The sequence below is a fragment of the Pristiophorus japonicus genome, chromosome 2 (genome assembly GCF_044704955.1).
Source record: "Pristiophorus japonicus isolate sPriJap1 chromosome 2, sPriJap1.hap1, whole genome shotgun sequence".
NCBI classification, from domain to species: Eukaryota; Metazoa; Chordata; class Chondrichthyes; family Pristiophoridae; genus Pristiophorus; species Pristiophorus japonicus.
The window spans coordinates 247,115,652-247,134,614 of record NC_091978.1 but is presented as its reverse complement, the minus strand read 5'-3'; the positions used below and the strand labels follow the sequence as shown (position 1 = coordinate 247,134,614).

Here is an 18,963-nt window from a genome sequence, read left to right as displayed (position 1 = left end):
GTTAAGACACATTTTTTAATCTGAGTAGATTTGAACAAACTTTACTTTTAATTTGGCACTGTTACATCTGAGCTGGTGGTGCTTGATGTTGACATTGGAGAGAAAAATGTTGAACTTCCATGTACTGACATCCTTCACCTTCATGGGGAAAAATAAATTCAATTGTGTACTGTTTAAAAAAGAACCAGCTTCCACCTATGAGATGCACAACAGCAGTGCTCACCCTGAACTGAGCATATTTGTCAGATCGTACACTGGACTTTTTGTGAAGAGGCCACCCAGAGATATGCTAAATAGGGTTTAGTAAATGTTGAAATAATTACAGCGTATTTCAGCTAATTTCGAGAACAGCTGTGATTTCCCGACAGTAACTTAATTCTGTAGAAAGCCAGTGGAATTTCCTGCTGTGTGCTTAGTTAAAATGTTTTTACCAATCTTGTTCAAACAAAAGAGAATTCCCTGAGCAGGGAAACACTTCTCTCAACTATTATGACTGCTATATCTGACCTTTTATATGCTACCACGTAACAAAGAAATCCGTGAATTCAGCTGTTTGTGAGTGACCATAAACTGACAGGCGTTCACAGGCTTCAGAAACATTTAGTAATGAGGTTCTGAGGGATCCCAGTCAGATATTCTGACTTTGTGCAAGGCCCTGCTGATAGTATGAGCCTCTTTCATAAATTTAGGTGCACCAGGACTATTTTAGAGCTTTTTTAATGTATCATTCTCTGTAATGCGTTCTACCCCACATTTCTGAATGCCTTGATCTGGCCACAGAAACAAGAAGAGGCAAAGAAAAGAGGTAAAAAAGGCAGGGCACCAGTTTCCACTCCAGCATTAGAAGAATAGCAATAGAGGCAATCATATGCAAACAAGCATGAATCCCTGAGTTACCAAATCCTATTCGAAGTGACAGGACACAACACAATAGTACAATCTTGCCAATCTCAATATAGCGAAATGCAGGACAAGAAACCAGCATTGTTTATTGGCACAAAATAAAAGGTAATTTTCTGACTTCATGCTCTTGACAAGAACCCTTTCCTGCCAGGAGCGGATATTGGAAATTTGGGTGTGTGGCATGCATGATTTTACAATCAATAACTTAAATGATTGAATGCGTGGTGAGTACCCAAATTCCCAATGTGTGCTCCCGTTGGCTAGCCTCCCTACTGGGAGGGCAAAATTGAAACATTATCCATAAACTGTCAGCTTTGCACATGACAGGAACAAAATATTTCGCTGAAATATAATGCACTCCGTTTTACTAAATTATAATACTCCTATAAATATTATAATCAGTTTACACTAGGAAGTACCATGGGGTAGAATTTCCTCGAGGGTTCTCCCGATCAGTGGAAACCCTGGAGAAACTTAAGACATGTCATTTCATAGAATCATAGAAATTTACAGCAGGGAAAGAGACAATCGGCTCATCCTGTCTGCGTCGGCCAACACAGAGCTACCCAGCCCAATCCCACTTTCCAGCTCTTGGTCCGTAGCCCTACAGGTTACGGCATTTCAAGTGCAAATCCAAGAACTTTTTAAATGTGGTGAGGGTTTCTGCCTCTGCCACCCTTTCAGGCAGTGAGTTCCCTAGTACCTTCTGGATGAAGAAATTCAACCTCAAATCGCCTCTAAACCTTCTACCAACTACTTTAAATCCATGTCCCCTGGTTATTGACCTCTCTGCTAAGGGAAATAGGCCCTTCCTATCCACTCTATCTAGGCCCCTCATAATTTTATACACCTCAATCAAGTCTCCCCTCAGCCTCCTCTGTTCCAAAGAAAACCAACCCCAGCCTATCCAATCTTTCCACATAGCTAAAATGCTCCAGTCCAGGCAACATCCTCGTAAATCTCCTCTGTACCCTCTCTAGTGCAATCACATCTTTCCTGTTATGTGGTGACCTGCTCTAGGATCCTGGCAGCATAGCGGATCGGTCCCCCAAATTATTTAAGTGACGATTTGGCCTGCAATGGGCTTGCAACAGGTATATGTTCATCATCTTAGTTCCATTTGGGTGAGGTGGATTCTCGGTTTGTTTAATGCTTACTTTTATTTTAACATTAATGGCTCCACCACCCCCCCCTCCCCCAGCACTAAATGACAACAGCATCACACATTTATAGTTTAGTTTAGTGTGTGCCAGTGGAGTCTGTTAGCAATGTGGATTTTATAATATTATAGATAAAAGGTTGCAGTCCTGTGCCTGTAAAGGATGAATGCAACACTCAGTCAAACACTAACAGATTTATTAAAGATTAAATGTGATATGTGTACTCACACCCAATGCCAATCGAGGATGCTTTGCCACAGAAGATGCACACATTGGTCGGGTGAGTAAAACCCTCCAGATGTCTCCCTTCTCCATCTCCCAACCCATGGCTACGGTTTTACCCCATTTATTCTGATGGTAGCTGCACTAATAGTACAGGCCTCAGCGTCTATGATCCTTCTCACAATTACAATCTCCATTTGAATGTCTTGTGGTCTCGTACAGAAAAACATTGGTGTTTTAAGGTTAGTAGAACATAAAAGAGCCATTCTACCAAAACAATGATATGGAGACTCCAGCTTAGTGATGAAGTGAATCTAAATGTAAACCTGTGCAAGTCTGGCCCAGAAACAGGCTATGGTTAAACTTTGTACAGATATTGCACTGTTAGTTACTTATAGATGAATTATTTTTTCAAATGATTTCCCTTACTATTTCTTAATCTTAATCTCTATCTCTTAACAGTGTCTCACTTCAAAAGCATCACATATTTTGTAGGATCAAAAAATAGCAATCACTCTGTTACTGATTGACCAATCATAGAATGACATCTAATATACGGCATAGAAACAGGCCATTCAGTCCAACCAATCCATGTCGGCGTTAATGCTCACTCGAGCCTCCTCCCATCTTTCCTCATCTAAATCTATCAGCATAGCCCTTTATTTCCTTCTCCCTCATATGCTTTTCTAGCCTCCCCTTAACCATTCGCTTCAACCACTCCCTGTGGTAGCGAGTTCCACATTCTCAGCACTCTTTGGGTAAAGAAGTTTCTTCTGAATTCCCTATTGGATTCCTTGGTGACTATGATGACTATCTTATATTAATGGCCTTTAGTTATGTTCTTTCCCACAAGTGGAAACACTATCTCTGTATCCACTCTATCAAAACCTTTCATAATTTTAAAGAGGTCACACCTCAGCCTTCTTTTTTGAAGAGAAAAGAGTCCCAGCATGTTCATCCTTTCCTGATATGTATACCCTCACATTTCTGGTATCATCCTTGTAAATCTTCTCTGCATCCTCTATATCCTTTTTATAATATGGTGACCTGAACTGTATGCAGTACACTAAGTGTGGTCTAACCAAGGTTCGATACAGGTTTAGTATAACTTCCCGATTCTATACCTCTTGTACTTGGTTTGCTTTTTTTATGGCCTTGCTAACCTGCGTTGCAACTTTTAGCGATTTGTGTATTTGTGCTCCGAGATCTCTTTGTTCCTCTACCCCACCTAGACTCACACCCTCCAAGTAATAAGTGACCTCCCTATTCCTACCAAAATGAAATACCTCACATTTATCTGTGTTGAATTCATTTGCCAATTATATGTCCATTCTACAAGTTTATTAATATCCTCCTGTAATTTGTTGCAGTCCTCCTCATTATTGACTATCTGGTGTCATCTGCAAATTTAGAAATTGTGATTTTGATTCCAAAGTCTAAATCGTTAATATAAATTGTGAATAACAGTGGTCCCAGCACTGACCTCCTGCCACTGTGAATAGCTAACTTTTACCCCTACTCTCTGTTTTCTATCTTGAAGCCAGCTAGCTATGGGGGTTCACTGATCTTCCATTGAAGATACAGTGAATGATCGGGAGATCACCCAAGGAAAATCCAAGGGCTGAATTTACAGTCTTCTGTTGCAGCTGTTAGCACCCCAGAGGGACGGCAATGGCTCTGGGCAGGCGACCAGCTTCCAGCGCCCCGCCGGGACATTCAGTACCAGTTTCGAGGGGGCGTGGAGTAGTACCGCCCGGAAGTGGCGAGCTGGTGTGCAATGCCCCTGGTTGTGACACCGGCTCAATTTTTGGCTGCTGCCCAACCTGGAGCACTCCATAGAGCACTCTGCTGGGACCGCCTGTGGAAGCTGGCATTCCAAGCTGTAACGGCCGCAGTGAGGTAAGTAATGTCAACCTGAGGTACGAGTAAGTGTCTTTTTTTTGCGATTTATGTTGCGGTGGCGTGAGTTATGTATTGGGAATGTTTTTGTTGGGGCTTTTTTGTTTTTTTGACCCCCGACGCCTCTCTTATGGTGCTCCGAGGCCGACTGTTTAGCTCGGGATTTTCGCTTGCTCAGCCAACCTAGCTCCCTTAAAGAGTGCAACGCCTCCCTTAGCGGTCCACTCCAAACTTCGGGCCCAGCTGATGAATTGTTGCGGCGACAGACGCAATCCATTTGCCGGCACAAAATTTACCACTCCGCCCGGGACAGCACGCAACAGAGGCACGACCGAATTTCTCCCCCCAGTATATAACTTTTATAGTTTATTTTGGTTATTTTGGTTATTTTTGAATATCCTGTATTTTGACATATCGAAATTTTATTGTAATTTATGCCATTATTTCAGCATTTACCCATATTTTGCTCCACAAATAAACTGTCGCCAGTTTTCATTCCATTTTTAGCCTAACTTTCCACTAAGTATATCACTTAGAATCTCACCTGGAATCCCAGGAGGAGAAAATCTAATGGCTGAAAGAAAATCCTCTGGCAGTCATTTAAATGACCGAAAATTATGTCCAAATGTTTGATTTAAAGAATTAGATGGGAGAATAACTCTTTTAAATTATTTCAAAAGGCTCCCCTGGTACACACAGCATATATATCAGATCTAACATTTACTTACTTGTATCCCAGCTGACGGCAAACCACAGTGGCATCCTTGTCAGTCCATCCATCATCACAAATGGTCCCCCACTGGCCATTGATAAAAATTTCAACACGTCCTTCTTTCTTATTTTCTCCATCCATCAGTCTGATAGGGGGACCTGGCAGATGACAAAAATGTAAGTAATTAACTGGACCATGGGCACTTGTCCAGTGGAATTGTCAGATTGGGATTAGAAAAGGGTGGAACCCCATTTTGCTGCGTTTTTGACCCATCTGCGCAGCTGAAAAATTATCCACTGGGGTGCAGGGCAAGGGGAACGGGGAACAAATCTTCCATACACGATTGGCAGGCCTCATCGGAACTTTCGCCATCTGAGAGATGATGTGAGTCCTGTTCAAACCTCAGGTAAGGCCCCAGAACTCTTGCAGCAAAGGTAATCGATCCAGGAGGGGATAAATTAGCTGAATTTTAGTGGCTCAGCACTCCCTTAGAAATCTTCATAATTTTGCCCTCCGTAGATTCGGCCTATCTCAACCCACTGCATGGTACCACTCCAATTTTCCAGGCCTCTATCAGGAAAGGCACCAAAGATGCCTCCTTATAGGCACGAGCCACCTGACCCACATATGTAGATGAGACTGTCCTCACAATTTGGGACAGGGTCTAGATCTTCCTCCATTAGTGCATTTTGAGGCCCACTCTGCTGCACTCCTACCAATAGAGTGTGGCCACCAGAATTTTGGCCCCTGTCATTTTCTGAAATTGTGCTCCCAGCACAGGACCTCGCCCATCGGGGGTGCATGTAAGGGTATTGCATGATCCATCATTCCCAGCACAGATCAACACTGGCAGGAGGCACATCACAGGAAATCGTGATTTTCAAAGATGCATTTCCTGTCACTGCTGCTCCCCACGGGAATGTTGGATTTTGGAATCATCCAAATAAGACTCTGGGAGAATTTTAACTTAACCCACCCAGTGCAAAAACTGACTTTACACCCCACTTAATTTTACATTCTATCGGATGGGATGTATAATGGGCGGATTATCCTGCCGGGAAGTTAGGTTAAAATTACCTCCAGAAATTCACCCCGACAAATTTTTCAAGTTGGACAGAAAAGCTCATCCAAATTCCCTGCGGGTCCAGTAAAGGAGTCTGATTTCATAAGATTACTCCAATAATATAAAAATTTTAATGCAAACTATATATTTCTGACATAGCTTTGTCCAGTCATAGTTCCTGTGTTTATAATATATAGCATATTTGTGATACCTGGCTTCAACATTGACATCATTTTAAATATAATAGACATTTATCTTCAGCAGTTACATTTTCAGGTTGTAAAATGTTCTTGCTGTAAATGAAAGAAATAGTAGATGAATTGTTTTGATGTGTGAGGCCTGCAGTATTCTGAGGTGGCCTGCAGTCTGCTCTAGAATGGAGTACCAATTCGGTACAGGTTGAACCTCCCTTATCCAGAACTCCCTTATCCAAAACCACCCCTCGTCTAGAACCATTCCCGCCCACTGGGTGGCACATGCGCAGCACTCCGACATGAACAAATTGAACAAATTGAAGTCTTTCCTCATTGCCAACTCCCGCAATCGCTGGCCTGACCCCACGATCTACTGCACTCCCCATGTCTCTCTGCCGCACTCCCAGCCCCAAGCCAGCCAGTTCCACTATCCCCTTGCTCAGTACCTGTACCATCCAATTTAACGTGACTACCCCTCGTCCAGAAAAATCCCTTATCCAGAGGGATCTGGATAAGGAATGTTCAACCTGTATAGCATAGCATAGGCATTATCAACCCAGCCTGATTTTTACTACATCCAATATGATCTCATAAGATCCTATCGAGAAAAATTCTGAAATTATATACAGGATTTTTTGGTGAGGCCTGCTTGCTATAGAGGTCAGAGGGAAATTAAATCAGCCCAAATATGCATTATTTAATAGCTAGTCTTTTACAGATTCAAGGTAATATAATTGATTCAAACCAATTTGTCCATTTATTCACTAAATAACCATTCAGTAAATTGTGTTCTCTACACCAATGTAACTTTCAGTTTGAAAAGATAACTCATCAGATGCTGTGATCCAGAAATTTAGGACATAACCAGCTCATCTCTTTGGCAGTAAGCAAATGGAAACAGTCGGGGAATCTAATTACCTTTTAAGTAATGCTGATTCTGAAGGAGTACAATTTTTTGAAGGAATTTGCTTCTCTGAGGCCATGCACCAGCTGTGCCTAAGAGGATAACAGAAGATTTCCCCCAGGCCCTCTACAATATGAACTTTCCACCAAAGGCGGACAACTCTCCCTCTGAACTTCACGTCTTTCTTCTCTGTGAGGCAATGACGGGCTCTGTTCAGCACCTCTTCACAATGGCATAGCTGAGATCAGGAACACAAGTGGAACAAATCTGCATTCTATTACTCAGTAGTGTCTCTTGTGTAAGTATAGTCTTTAAATCGAAGCTTCTATCTGGCAACTGTACTGCCAGAGTTTCTGGGAGAAAAGAATCTCTGTGAGTTTTCATGACATCTTGAGAAGCTTCTGCCCATCCCTCCATATCCACCCCCCAGCACCAACCTATTTTCATGGATTGGGGCTCTACACCAGCATGCACGTGGTCTCTCACCAGCAATTCCCCTGTCAGAGGAGGCCCCACCAGTGTAAAAAATAAAACTCCAGCACTGCTACAATGGGGACACTTCTGCAGCACCAGATGATCCATCAAGGTGTAGAGAAGTGCCTCAAAGACTGGAAACCAATATCCACTCAGACTATGGCTGACAATGGGTAATCCAATGGGGACAGAATGAAGGGAGAGGATTCCAGGACCATCTTCCCTAAGTTGGCCCCTGGAAGCAGCAGTAACACGCAAAAAGAAGGAAAGTCCACTGGGACCCCCTCGCTGCCATCATTTGCATGCGACAGGCGGGGAAGGAGTAGACAGTGGCAATGGCTGGAATGCAGCATTGAAATTTTGGTTGGCGTGGTGGGGCTGCAGTAAGCCTCACTGCACCATGCTTCTGCCATTTCCACTGGGCAGGATCGCAGAGTAAAATCCCTCCCAAAGTATCAGCCTTCCCTTTCACAAAGTCAATTTTGGTATTCATCACAATATTGGACATCATCAATGGAATCCACAGCCACAAAGACAAAAAAGAGTACCTAAAACATGTCTGAAGTTAATAAATTGTAGAAGGGTGCTTTCAGTGGCTATCACTCTCAGTGTAACGACTTAAAAATGTAACATGTCTGTGGGGCTAATAAATGTCACAACCAATAAATTATGCAGAAATTAACATTTACTGGTTTCTTAAAAAAATCAGTTTGATGTGGTTGCAAGAAATTGACAGAAAATTATTTTCGTCTTTGGTACTTGTGATTCAACTAAAATCATTTTGTTTGTGCAAGATCTGAAAGTAAAATCCCTTCCCTTGAACTTTTTGCTGAGACTTTGTCGAGCAATGCTCACCAAAAGGAATTCCCTGGATGTCATTCACAGCACTGAGTGTACAAATGACAGTCACATCCTCCTGGTGGCTGCAGTCATGCTTCCCCCATTCGCTTCTGGGGCACAAAGCCAGAGAGGATTCCTGACCTGAGCAGTTGACATCATCCAAGTAAATAGGCCCAGAGCCTCCTTCAAACTGACCTTCCAGAGGATTCTGTGCATACCTGTGGGACAACATAGTTGAATGAACAAAAGCCTGCTGAGAAACCTAGAATTAGAGATTGTTGAGTTCATTTTCCAACTGTCCGACCAACAGGGAACCTCATCCATTAGGAGCACATGTTGGAAATCTGGCATCCATGGACTTGTCCCCCAGCAAAAGAGTCAGCACATTCAGAAGAAAGGATTGGGTTGGGAGAAATCTACCAAAAGGAAGGAAAAAAGAGCTCCTTTATAAGAACATAAGAAATAGGAGCAGGAGTAGGCTATAAGGCCCTTTGAGCCTGCTCTGCCATTGAATATGATGATGGCTGATCTTCTACCTCAATTCCACATTCCCGCCCCATATCTCTTGATCCTCTTAGTTTTTAAAAATCTATCGATCTTAGTCTTGAATATACTCAACAACTGAGCATTCCCAGCCCTCTGGGGTAGGGAATTCCAAAGATTCACAACCCTCTGAGTGAAAAAATGTCTCCTCATCTCAGTCCTAAACGGCCGACCCCTTATTCTGAGACTATGACCCCTGGTTTTAGAGTTTCCCATGAGGGAAAACAACCTCTCAACATCTACCCGAGCAAGACCTCTAAGAATTAATTTGTTTCAATGAGACCAATTTGATACTGAGAAGTGTAGAAGAACAGAAGGATCATAGATTGCATGTCCACAGGTCCCTGAAGGTAGCAGGACAGGTAGATAAGGTGGTTAACAAGACATACGAGATACTTTCCTTTATTTGCCGAGGTATAGAATGAAAGAGCAAGGGGAGTTATGCTTGAACTGTATAAAACACTAGTTATGCCACAGCTAGAGTACTACGCACAGTTCTCGTCAACACATTACAGGAAATATGTGATTGCACTTGAGATAGTACAGAGGATATTTATGAGGATGTTGCCAGAACTGAAGAATTTTAGCTATGAGGAAAGATTGGATAGGTTGGGGTTGTTTCTTTTGGAACAAAGGAATCTGAGGGGAGACTTAACTGAGGTGCATAAAATTATGAAGGGCCTAGATAGAGTGGATAGGAAGCATCTATTTCCTTTAGCAGAGGGGTCAATAACTAGGAACATAGATTTAAAGTAATTGATAGAAGGATTAAAGGGGAGTTGAGGGGAAATGTTTTCATCCAGAGGGTGGTTGGAGTCTGGAACTCATTGCCTGAAAGGATGGTAGAGTCAGAAACTCTCATTACATTTTTAAAGTATTGGATATGCATCTGAAGTGCTGAACCTACAAAGCTACGGACCAAGAGCTGGAAAGTGGGATTAGGCTGGATAGCTCTTTTTCGGCCAGCACAGACACAATGAGCCAAATGGCTACCTTCTGTTCTGTAAATTTCTATGATTCCATGATTCTATGAGATCACGTCTCATTGTTCTAAACTCCAAAGACTATAGGCCCATTCTACTTAATCTCTCCCCATAGGGCAACCCTCTCATCCCAGGAATCAATCTGGTGAACCTTTGTTGCACCCTCACTTAGGCAAGTATATCCTTCCTTAGGTAAGACCAGTCTGTACACAGTACTCCAGATGTGGTCTCACCAAACCCCTATATAATTGCAGCAAGACTTCCTTACTCTTATACTCTATCCCCCTTACAATAAAGCCGAACATACCATTTGCCTTACTGATTGCATGCTGTACCTGCATGTTAACTTTTTGTGATTCATGCACAAGGACACCCAAATTCCTCTGCATGCAAATGTTTACAGTCTCTCATCTTTTAAAAGATATTCAGTTTTTCTATTCTTCCTACCAAAGTAGATAATTTCACATAATACTCTATCTGCCACCTTTTTGCCCAATCACTTAACCTGTCATTGGGCTCAAAATTGGCCAGGAGTTGCTCCGTTTTTTCTGCAGTATCTTAAAAATCCCCATTTTGCACATTCAATCTGCACCAGTGTAAGTGAGTTAGTTAGGATTTTTTTAGTTTTTTTTTGAAAAGGGGGCATTACCAGCCACCTACGCCCGTTTTGGCCATTTAGGCCACTTTGGACAGCTAATAATTGCTCCAAACTAACTTAGGCCAGCGTATGTGGTCACTTGTGGCCGCTTGTGAAAACCCTTGCGGACAGTTAAGAAATCAGTGCAGGTAGGACATCGGAGGCCATTCGGCCAGAGATAGGGGCGGGAAGGGAAGCGGAGAGGACCTTGAAAAGCACTAAACAAAGCACAACAAGTAATAAGCATTCAAGAAGATATAAAAACATTCAAGAAGAAATAAAAAATAAAACTAAGTCCTACCTTCATAACAAAACTCTAAACAAAGCACAAAAATAAGCATTCAATAACAAATAAAAAATAGAAGGAATCGGAGATGGCCTGCACCTAAAGCACCAAGACTTACAAAGCACTAAACAAAGCACAAAAAGTAATAAACATTCAATAACAAATAAAAAATAGAATTAAGTCCTACCTTCATCTCAAAACACAAGACACTGTTCATCTACACTCACCGATTTCTGGTATTGTATTATTGATGTACAAAATTCTAAATAAATGACAATGCCCTCTGAACAGCACTTACTTACAATTCTTCACATTTACAATGCGTTCCACAGCGGGCCCAGCCGGTGCAGGAGACCACTCGGCCAGGGATAGGGGTTGTGAGCATCGGGTCCCTCCCACACAAGCTGCAGGACGGGCTGGGGGCAAGGAGCTACTGCGCATGCGCGCACACTCTAACGCGCATGTGCAGACGTCCCGGCACTGTTTTCAGCGTCAGGACAGCAGTTCCACCCTCAATCCACTGGCTGGCCACACTGCACCAAGCCCCAGGAGAGGCAACACAGCGGCCAGAATCGGAGAACATTTTCTCGGTGCCCTTTTCATCGTACAAAAGCGGCACAACTCCAGTGAGTGCGCCAAAAATCTGCAGGGGCCAATTTTGAGCCCTATATCCCTTTGCAGCCTTTTTGTGCTCTTCTCACAGCTTACTTTCCCACCTAGCTTTCTATCAGCAAACTTGGATACATTACACTCGGTCCACTCATCTCAGTCATTGATATAGATTTTAAATAGCTGAGGCCCCAGCACTGATCCTTGCGGCACCCCACTAGTTACATTCTGCCAACCGGAAAATTAGCTGTTTATCCCTACTCTCTGTTTTCTGTCTATTAACCAATCCCCAATCTAGGCTATTATATTATCCCAATCCCATGAGCCCTAATCTTGTGTAGCAACCTCTTGTATGGCACCTTACCGAATGCCTTTTAAAATTCAAGTTTTCTTTTTTTATAGTTTTGGAATCCTTAATAGCATTTTAAGTACCAAAATAATGATGCCCACATCACATGCTGGCCATATTTATAATCACACCTACAAGTTAGATCACACATCCAAACACAAGATCACACAGATCACCACATAAATCACATTCCGAGATGATTAAAAACCCACATGAGCTGTGGCTTAATTTCATAGAATATTTGACTTAAACCCGATGTAAAAATAACTGTATCAATTATAATTAATTGAGTAACCTTAGCTGCTGCAGGTAATTTGCTTTAATATTCAGTCCTTTCAAATCTAACATTCCTCTTAAGTAACCCTCCATATGAAGCCTTAGCCCATTATTCCGCGCAATAAAGTAAATGCTAATTTCACACTGAATTAGTTAAAAAAAGAAATTATATCACAACCTCAGTGTGGTTTTAATGATATCTCTAACTCCTTGCTCTCAGGTTTCTTCGATTTGATAGGCAAGTTGCAGATAGAAAGCTCCTCCGGTACCTGAATCCCAGTTGCCTGCAAACAACTTGGGCATTCTGCTCCGTCCAGCCATCATCACAGACAGTTCCCCACTGGCCACCGTAATACACCTCAAGCCGTCCTTCATGGCTACCCTTTCCTCCAACCAGGCACACTGTGCCGTCTGGACAATATAAACAAAGGGCCCGAGTGAGAATATGTGACACAAGAACAAAAGTCAAAGCATCCAGTCGCTTTTAAATAAAACAAAATATCATAATGGAAGTATTTTTTTTAATTGTACTAATAAGCATTAGTTTAGGACAACTGGTAATGCAAGATGTTTAATATTAAGTTCTACAAATAAATTCACTCAGTGCTGCCAATTATAAAACTGCAATTTTCTTCTCTATGAAATAGGATTTGTTGCAGTCATTAGCTCAGTCTGAGAGGTCTCCAAATGACCATTGGAAACATGTTAAATGCACACGGGGGCTATCAATTACATTCAAAAACTTTTATTACCTAGTGCCTGGACAATTGATGTCCTGCATGTATTTGATTAATACAAATGAAGTTCATCTTCTCTCTCCCCACTGACCTCACAAGAAAGAAAATAAGAGCAACTACACTCCTGCAAGGCACTTCATAGAAGCACACAAGGGAACTGTTATATATAATCTAGCACTGTGTACTGAGAATCGGAATGCACTTGTACATTAAATCATCCTGAATGCTGCTATGAGACTTTTGCTTTCAGAATTCTGTGCAATATTTATCACTAATCGCTTTCTTCTTTCGAAAGTGCAAAATCCATGAACAAAATAGGATATGCAAAATATCTCCCTGAAATCTTTCAACATTTTTCCTAATCCAAGGTGCAGAATACAAAGACATATATTTAGGATGCTGGGGCATAGTTTTCCCTCTTTCCCTCATTACCATGGACACAAAGCCTTATTAAAGTGTCATAGGGTTATTTAGTTTGTTCTTTACCTGTACCAAAAATATAAAAGAATCTAATCCATATTATGTAACAATTTACTAATCGAAATGAAGTTATTAGACTGCTGTACTGTGCCCATTCACTGCTATAAACTTAACTACAATTACTTAGACTAACAATGGTTTGATTCTCTATACCTACCCCTGAGAGGGTTGCAGGACACACCTGCATCTTCCTTATGCCCACAGTTGTGCTCTCCCCACAAGCTCTTGGGACACTGGTCTATAGAGAGCTCATTCCCTGTGCACTGCACATCATCCAGTAATATTGGGCCAGAACCTTCTCCAAAATGGGCCAGCGACTTTGCCTTGGCTGGACTACTGCATGGTGAAAAAAAAATAGCAAATAAATATTTAAAACATACCATCTTTCATTATTATTCTTACCTGTGCTACCAGTTATTCTGAGGGCATCCCTATGATCCAACAGAACATTATTGTGTCATAGCCCCTTCTGCTGCTCTCCAGTCTAATTTTACAACTGTTAACACAAACCTAGAGATTCTGACCTATTTTGGATGTAGAATTAGCGTAATTTAGGTCAGTGGGGAAGAATTAGGAACAGAACTTGATTCTGTTGGGTTTCCATCCCATCTTAGCCTAATAGCAAGATTCTAATGGTGTAGGGGGCGAAACATTCTTCCATTTCTCCAATCTCTGGCTCCCACACTATCACCTGTCCAAATGTTACTTTTAGAGGTAGGACTGGCAGGTCGCCAAGCTCCTCAGGAAACCCCATCAGTTCTGCCGAGCATGCAGCTGCGAAGCAGGCCTACTTGTCATAAGGTGTTAAAAGTGGACCCCACAATCCTGTACACAGGGAGATTGGTTGCCATTTGGAAAGCAGCACAACAATGAGGGAGCAATGATCAGGTATAGACTTTTATTTTCTAAAACTGCATCAGGCTGGACTTGCCCCCTCAAGAGTGGCAAGGAGCTGCTTCAGAAATGTGCATCGGACTGAGGCTTCTGGAATTTCTAGGCCACAGGGTCTAGCCCTTCTCTGTCCAAATGGTAGATTTCAGAACTTTGTCAAGAACAATGTTATAGAAGGTACAGCTGGAGTTCTAATGTGCTGTGCCACCGAGTGATCAGGTAGGTTTGCACAGTGGTTTTTGAGTTATTAATCTCAGACATGTCATCAAAAGTGAAGGATGAGCAGACACAAGTACCTCACTGTAGAAATTGATTTGAAAAAAGCAAGGTAGAATCACCCTGGGCTTCTCTTTATATCCACTGAGAGAGTGGATTGGTGGTGGCCTATTACATTGGAGGAGGCCTATTACCAAGTTGTCTGTTTGTCTGCTTCCTCTCTCATCCAGAAAGTAGTTTGTGGTACGGAGAGGCCGAGGGATTTCTGCCACTGCCTCAGGATCTACCACTACCCATCTCCTGGCAGCCCCTGGAACAACAGTGGCAGTGGTGGTAGAGCCATTGACGCTATTTCTCTGGGGGTTTTGCTGGAGTTATGGTGAGAATCTGAGAGAACATCTGGGAATTTAATGGAATTTCAGCAAAAAACCTTCCAAAAAAAATCTTACATTAGAAACGTGGAATATCATTCCATAAAACAAGATTTCATTGTATACATGGCCCCTCTAGGGGCTCAATTTTGGCCAGGAGTTGCTCAGTTTTTTTTTGGAGTAACTTGGTTTTTCTGGCATAACTTAAAAATCCCCATTTTGCACATTCAATTTGCACCAGTGTAAGTGAGTTAGTTACAATTTTTTTTGTTTAGTTTTTTTTTCTCAAGAGGGAGCGTTACCAGCCACCTACGCCAGTTCTGCCCATTTAGGCAACTTTGGCCAGCTAATAGTTACTCCAAATCTACTTAGGTCAGCATATGTGGCCACTTCAGAAAACCCTTGCGGAGAGTTAAGAAATCAGTGCAGGTAGGTACATCGGAGGCCATTTGCCCTGGGATAGGGGCGAGCAGAACTGATAGAAATCATTCAGGCAGGAGCACTATCAGTTCTCCTGCCCGCCTGCCCCTAGCCCTGGCCGAGTGAGTTTCAAAAGACTAAAATTTAATTTGGTCACTAATAAAGAAACTTAATGACTAAAGAATGTGAATAGGATAAAACATATATACAATACCATCATATGACAAACTTTGCAAAGTTAATTTACTATACAACAGAAACATTCATGGAAGCTTAAACTACAAAAATAAAAGAAATAAAAGATAGTTGCCCTAATCTCACAATTGATTTAAACAACCATTTGTTTGCAATGACTATACTGGATCGATTGCACCAGGAGGCCACTCGGCCAGAGCGAGGAGCGGGCAGGAGAACTGATAGAAATCATCCAGGCAGGAGCACTATCAGTTCTCCTGCCTGTCCGCCCCTAGCCCTGGCCGAATGGCCTCCTGGTGCGATTTCTAGATGATTAAAGCTTCACATCAACTACTCCTACTCACAGCAACATTTGGCCGGCATCGGGTACCACACACAGCGGCTGCAGCAAGACACGGAGAGGCTGGGGCGGGTAGCTACTGTGCCTGCGCGGACACTCCACTGCGCATGTGCAGACGTCCCAGCACTGTTTTCGGCACAGGACGCTGGCTCCACCCCTGACTTGACTGGCCACACTGTGCGACCACAAGGAGGAGGCCGGACAGCGGTCAAAGTGGGGAGGAACTTTTTCAGCGCACGTGAATGGAGAAAAGTGGCGCATCTCCGGTAAGTGCGCCGAAAAAAGGGGTGGGCCAAAATTGAGCTCGAGGAAACTAACATCTTAGGTCTGACAGGTCTATAAGTCATACTGTCTTGTAGCTTTGTTTGCTGCCATCATGTGGCCTTATTGATATCATGGACGGGCAGGTAAGAGATTTTATGATCACCCATGTTCAACTCCTTCTTAAGAACTTTGAAGTTAAATCAGTCACTGATTCTGCTCTATAAATATTCACTGATAAAATTTCCCTTGAGGAACTCTACCTGTGCAAGTGAAAAGAATTACTAAAGCTTTCACGGAAAGAAACTCTTATTCATCTACCAGACAAAATCACATTTATATGTAGCACAACAGTTAGTTGGAGTGTTCTTCGACCGTAACATATCAGTGAGGTTCAGACAGCGTTATAAACTAAAACAACAACTCTTCGAGTGGTTTGGCTTTGAGTGTCTTATGAACTCAGAGATTGTTTCACCAGTTATAACTTTCTTTAACCAAACTGTAATTTTATATAATATACCATTTAGAAGACATGTGAACTGAGTTCCAAAACTTAAATGACCAGCAGATTCTTTCAAATTTATCCACATTTGTCTCATTAAGTCATGTTATGCATAGGTTAACTTCAAAACCTGTTGTTTTACTTTCACACAGAACTCCTTCAGTTTTTACTGAAGAAGGTGAAAGTGGATTTTGTGCAAGAATTACTACAGGAGATGGATACGTTGGGTTTGCAGCAGGGTCTAAAGTCCTGCCAAACCCTGTTGTGACCATGACCAATTTTGCTTGGTTGGGACTACTTATCTGTGTAGGGCAGGCTCTTGGCATAATCCCCACCAGCAATTGGGAGTCCATTGCCTCCAAGGGAGAAAGGTGCAGGGGTGCAAACTGATGCAGCAGAAGAAGAAGGATCCTTTTTAAAGGAGGCAGAAGCATCCTGAAGCATCTTTTTAAGAAATTTGACAAGGCTTTCCATGAACCGCAGAACTTCTAAACAAAGGTAAGAGGAATATTAAAAGAGTGAGAGGATCCCATTAGTCAAAATTCTTCCTCCAGCAATGTCCTAAGTGGGATTGCTACTGCTAGTCCAGGGTCCACCGCAATCCCTCTTCTGGTAGTCCTTGGGGTCAGTAGCGGTGGTAGAGAGAGAAGTCAGATGGGTTCCTGTCTGCCATCTGGGATTAAGTGACCTACATCTCTGGAGTTGCAGACCGAGGGGATTCAAGGCTGACCATATTAGAGGCAGGTAAGCATTCCCACCTGATTTATGTTCATTTTCTGCTGCTCAAACCTCCTGATTCGAAGTATTATAGCAGAAGAAAATCCATCCCGAAATGTCACCAGGACCAGGTGGAGTTGATCTCAGAATACTTAAGTAAGTTAGGGAGGAGATACCAGAGAGACTAATCATAATTTAACAACATATTTAAACTGTATTCAAGTTGTATTCAAGAATGGAAAAAAAAAGATATACTATGGCATTATAGAACGGTCAGCCTTACTGTGGTTCTTGGTGAACTTCTGGGACTAGAAATTGCCCTCCACTCCAAACAGGGCAGATAATTCGAATTAAGTGAATATTCTCCGCCTGAATCCATGGGGCAGAGAATAGGGGGAAATTGGCCTCTTTAACTTTATTCAATCATTGCGTGATATTTGGGGTGGCTGAGGGTCGGAAGTGCGTTGGGAGCAGGGCAGAAGGCACGGATGTGCCACGTCGCGCTGATGCGTAGCAACGTCCCTCTGCTTCAGTTAAAGGAGAGGGCCGCTGTGATCTCTGCAGCCACTTTAGTGGCGCCCACTGGGCCATCAGGGAGGGCCGCCTCTTGCCGGCCTGGCTGAACCCGTGCCTGTCATTGTCAGATTGACTTCAGAGTCAGCCGACAATTAAAATAAAATGGCGGCCGTGGCGGTGCACTCTCCCCTTTAAGGGCGGACGCACCGCCCAGCCACTGCCAGCTTCCCACTGGGAAAAGCTGTCTGGGGCACTGAGCGGATGCAGCTCTGCTCCTGCAGGGCAATTTTCCTCGCGGGGCAGGAAGGGGTCAGCACCTGTCCGACGGGGCGGGCAAGTGGGCGGAGCAGAAACCCATTTCCACCGCCCCAGCCCGGTTGAAATTTCGGATGGGTCGAACAATCCGCCTACCTCCAGTCAGAAAGGCCTTACCTCCCAATTACCGCCTTTTAAAGAGGGGTGCAATTTCGACCTCCTGGAGTCTATAATACAGGATGAAATTAGGCATGGACTAATCAGCGAGCTTCAGCATGGATTTGTAAAGGACAGGTTGTGTTTGGTAAGATTGTATTGAAATTTTGAGGAAATGAAAGAGGTAGATTTTGACTTTGTGCGATAGTGTAAAACAAATGATAGCGAATTGGTTTCCTATTGAACGCAATGAAAATAGAAAACAGGCTGCCGATTCGCTATCACCCGTTTTCCACTATCCCACAAAGTCAAAATTTACTAGTGTTCAGATAAAGGCGTTGAAATTCGGTATCGCCGTTTTTGAGGCGGTGACACCAGCTGAGTGGAGATTTTAACGCCAGCTGGCAATCACCGCCTCAATCTGCCAAATTCAGTTTTGCCGCCCAAAGATGAGAGAGCAGCTCTAAAAGTAATGTGGCACACTCATCCTCGTGTGCCAAAGAAGTGGTAGCTCAAGAGGCTGACTGAATTTCCGAACGGTAGGCTGCCAGTATGCAAGTTAGAAAAACTAAAAAAAAACATTTCCAAAAATGTATCTGACCCATACCCAAACTTTCCGACTGGTGCTATTAATACATAAATGCTGAAAAAATGAAAGAGACCAACTTACCTTGATCTCTGGATGCTACCGCCCCAGGATCCCAGATGTCCCAACAGCTTTTCCAGGCTGTACAAAGGCCATCGTACCAACCTAATTTCGCAACCACGGCGCCAAGGGGGCATTGCATGCTCGATGATGTCACCTCTTGGCGCTGCCCCCACCGCCCAACTAAATTTCCTGTGAGCCAAGAA

The 18,963-nt window shown here is 42.9% G+C and overlaps 1 protein-coding gene across 4 annotated transcripts in view; it reads right to left on the bottom strand.

The window, feature by feature from the left end:
* Window positions 1-18,963, bottom strand: part of prss12 (serine protease 12) — a 176,677-nt gene that overhangs the window by 68,718 nt on the left and 88,996 nt on the right. For 3 of the 4 annotated variants that reach the window (XM_070871141.1, XM_070871142.1, XM_070871143.1), the window contains exons 5-8: window positions 13,429-13,607; window positions 12,324-12,465; window positions 8,387-8,589; window positions 4,913-5,054 (exon numbers count right to left, since the gene is read on the bottom strand). In XM_070871141.1, the coding sequence (XP_070727242.1) occupies window positions 4,913-5,054; window positions 8,387-8,589; window positions 12,324-12,465; window positions 13,429-13,607 (666 nt within the window). The remainder of the gene's footprint in view (window positions 1-4,912; window positions 5,055-8,386; window positions 8,590-12,323; window positions 12,466-13,428; window positions 13,608-18,963) is intronic. The other variant, XM_070871144.1, reaches the window with a different exon arrangement.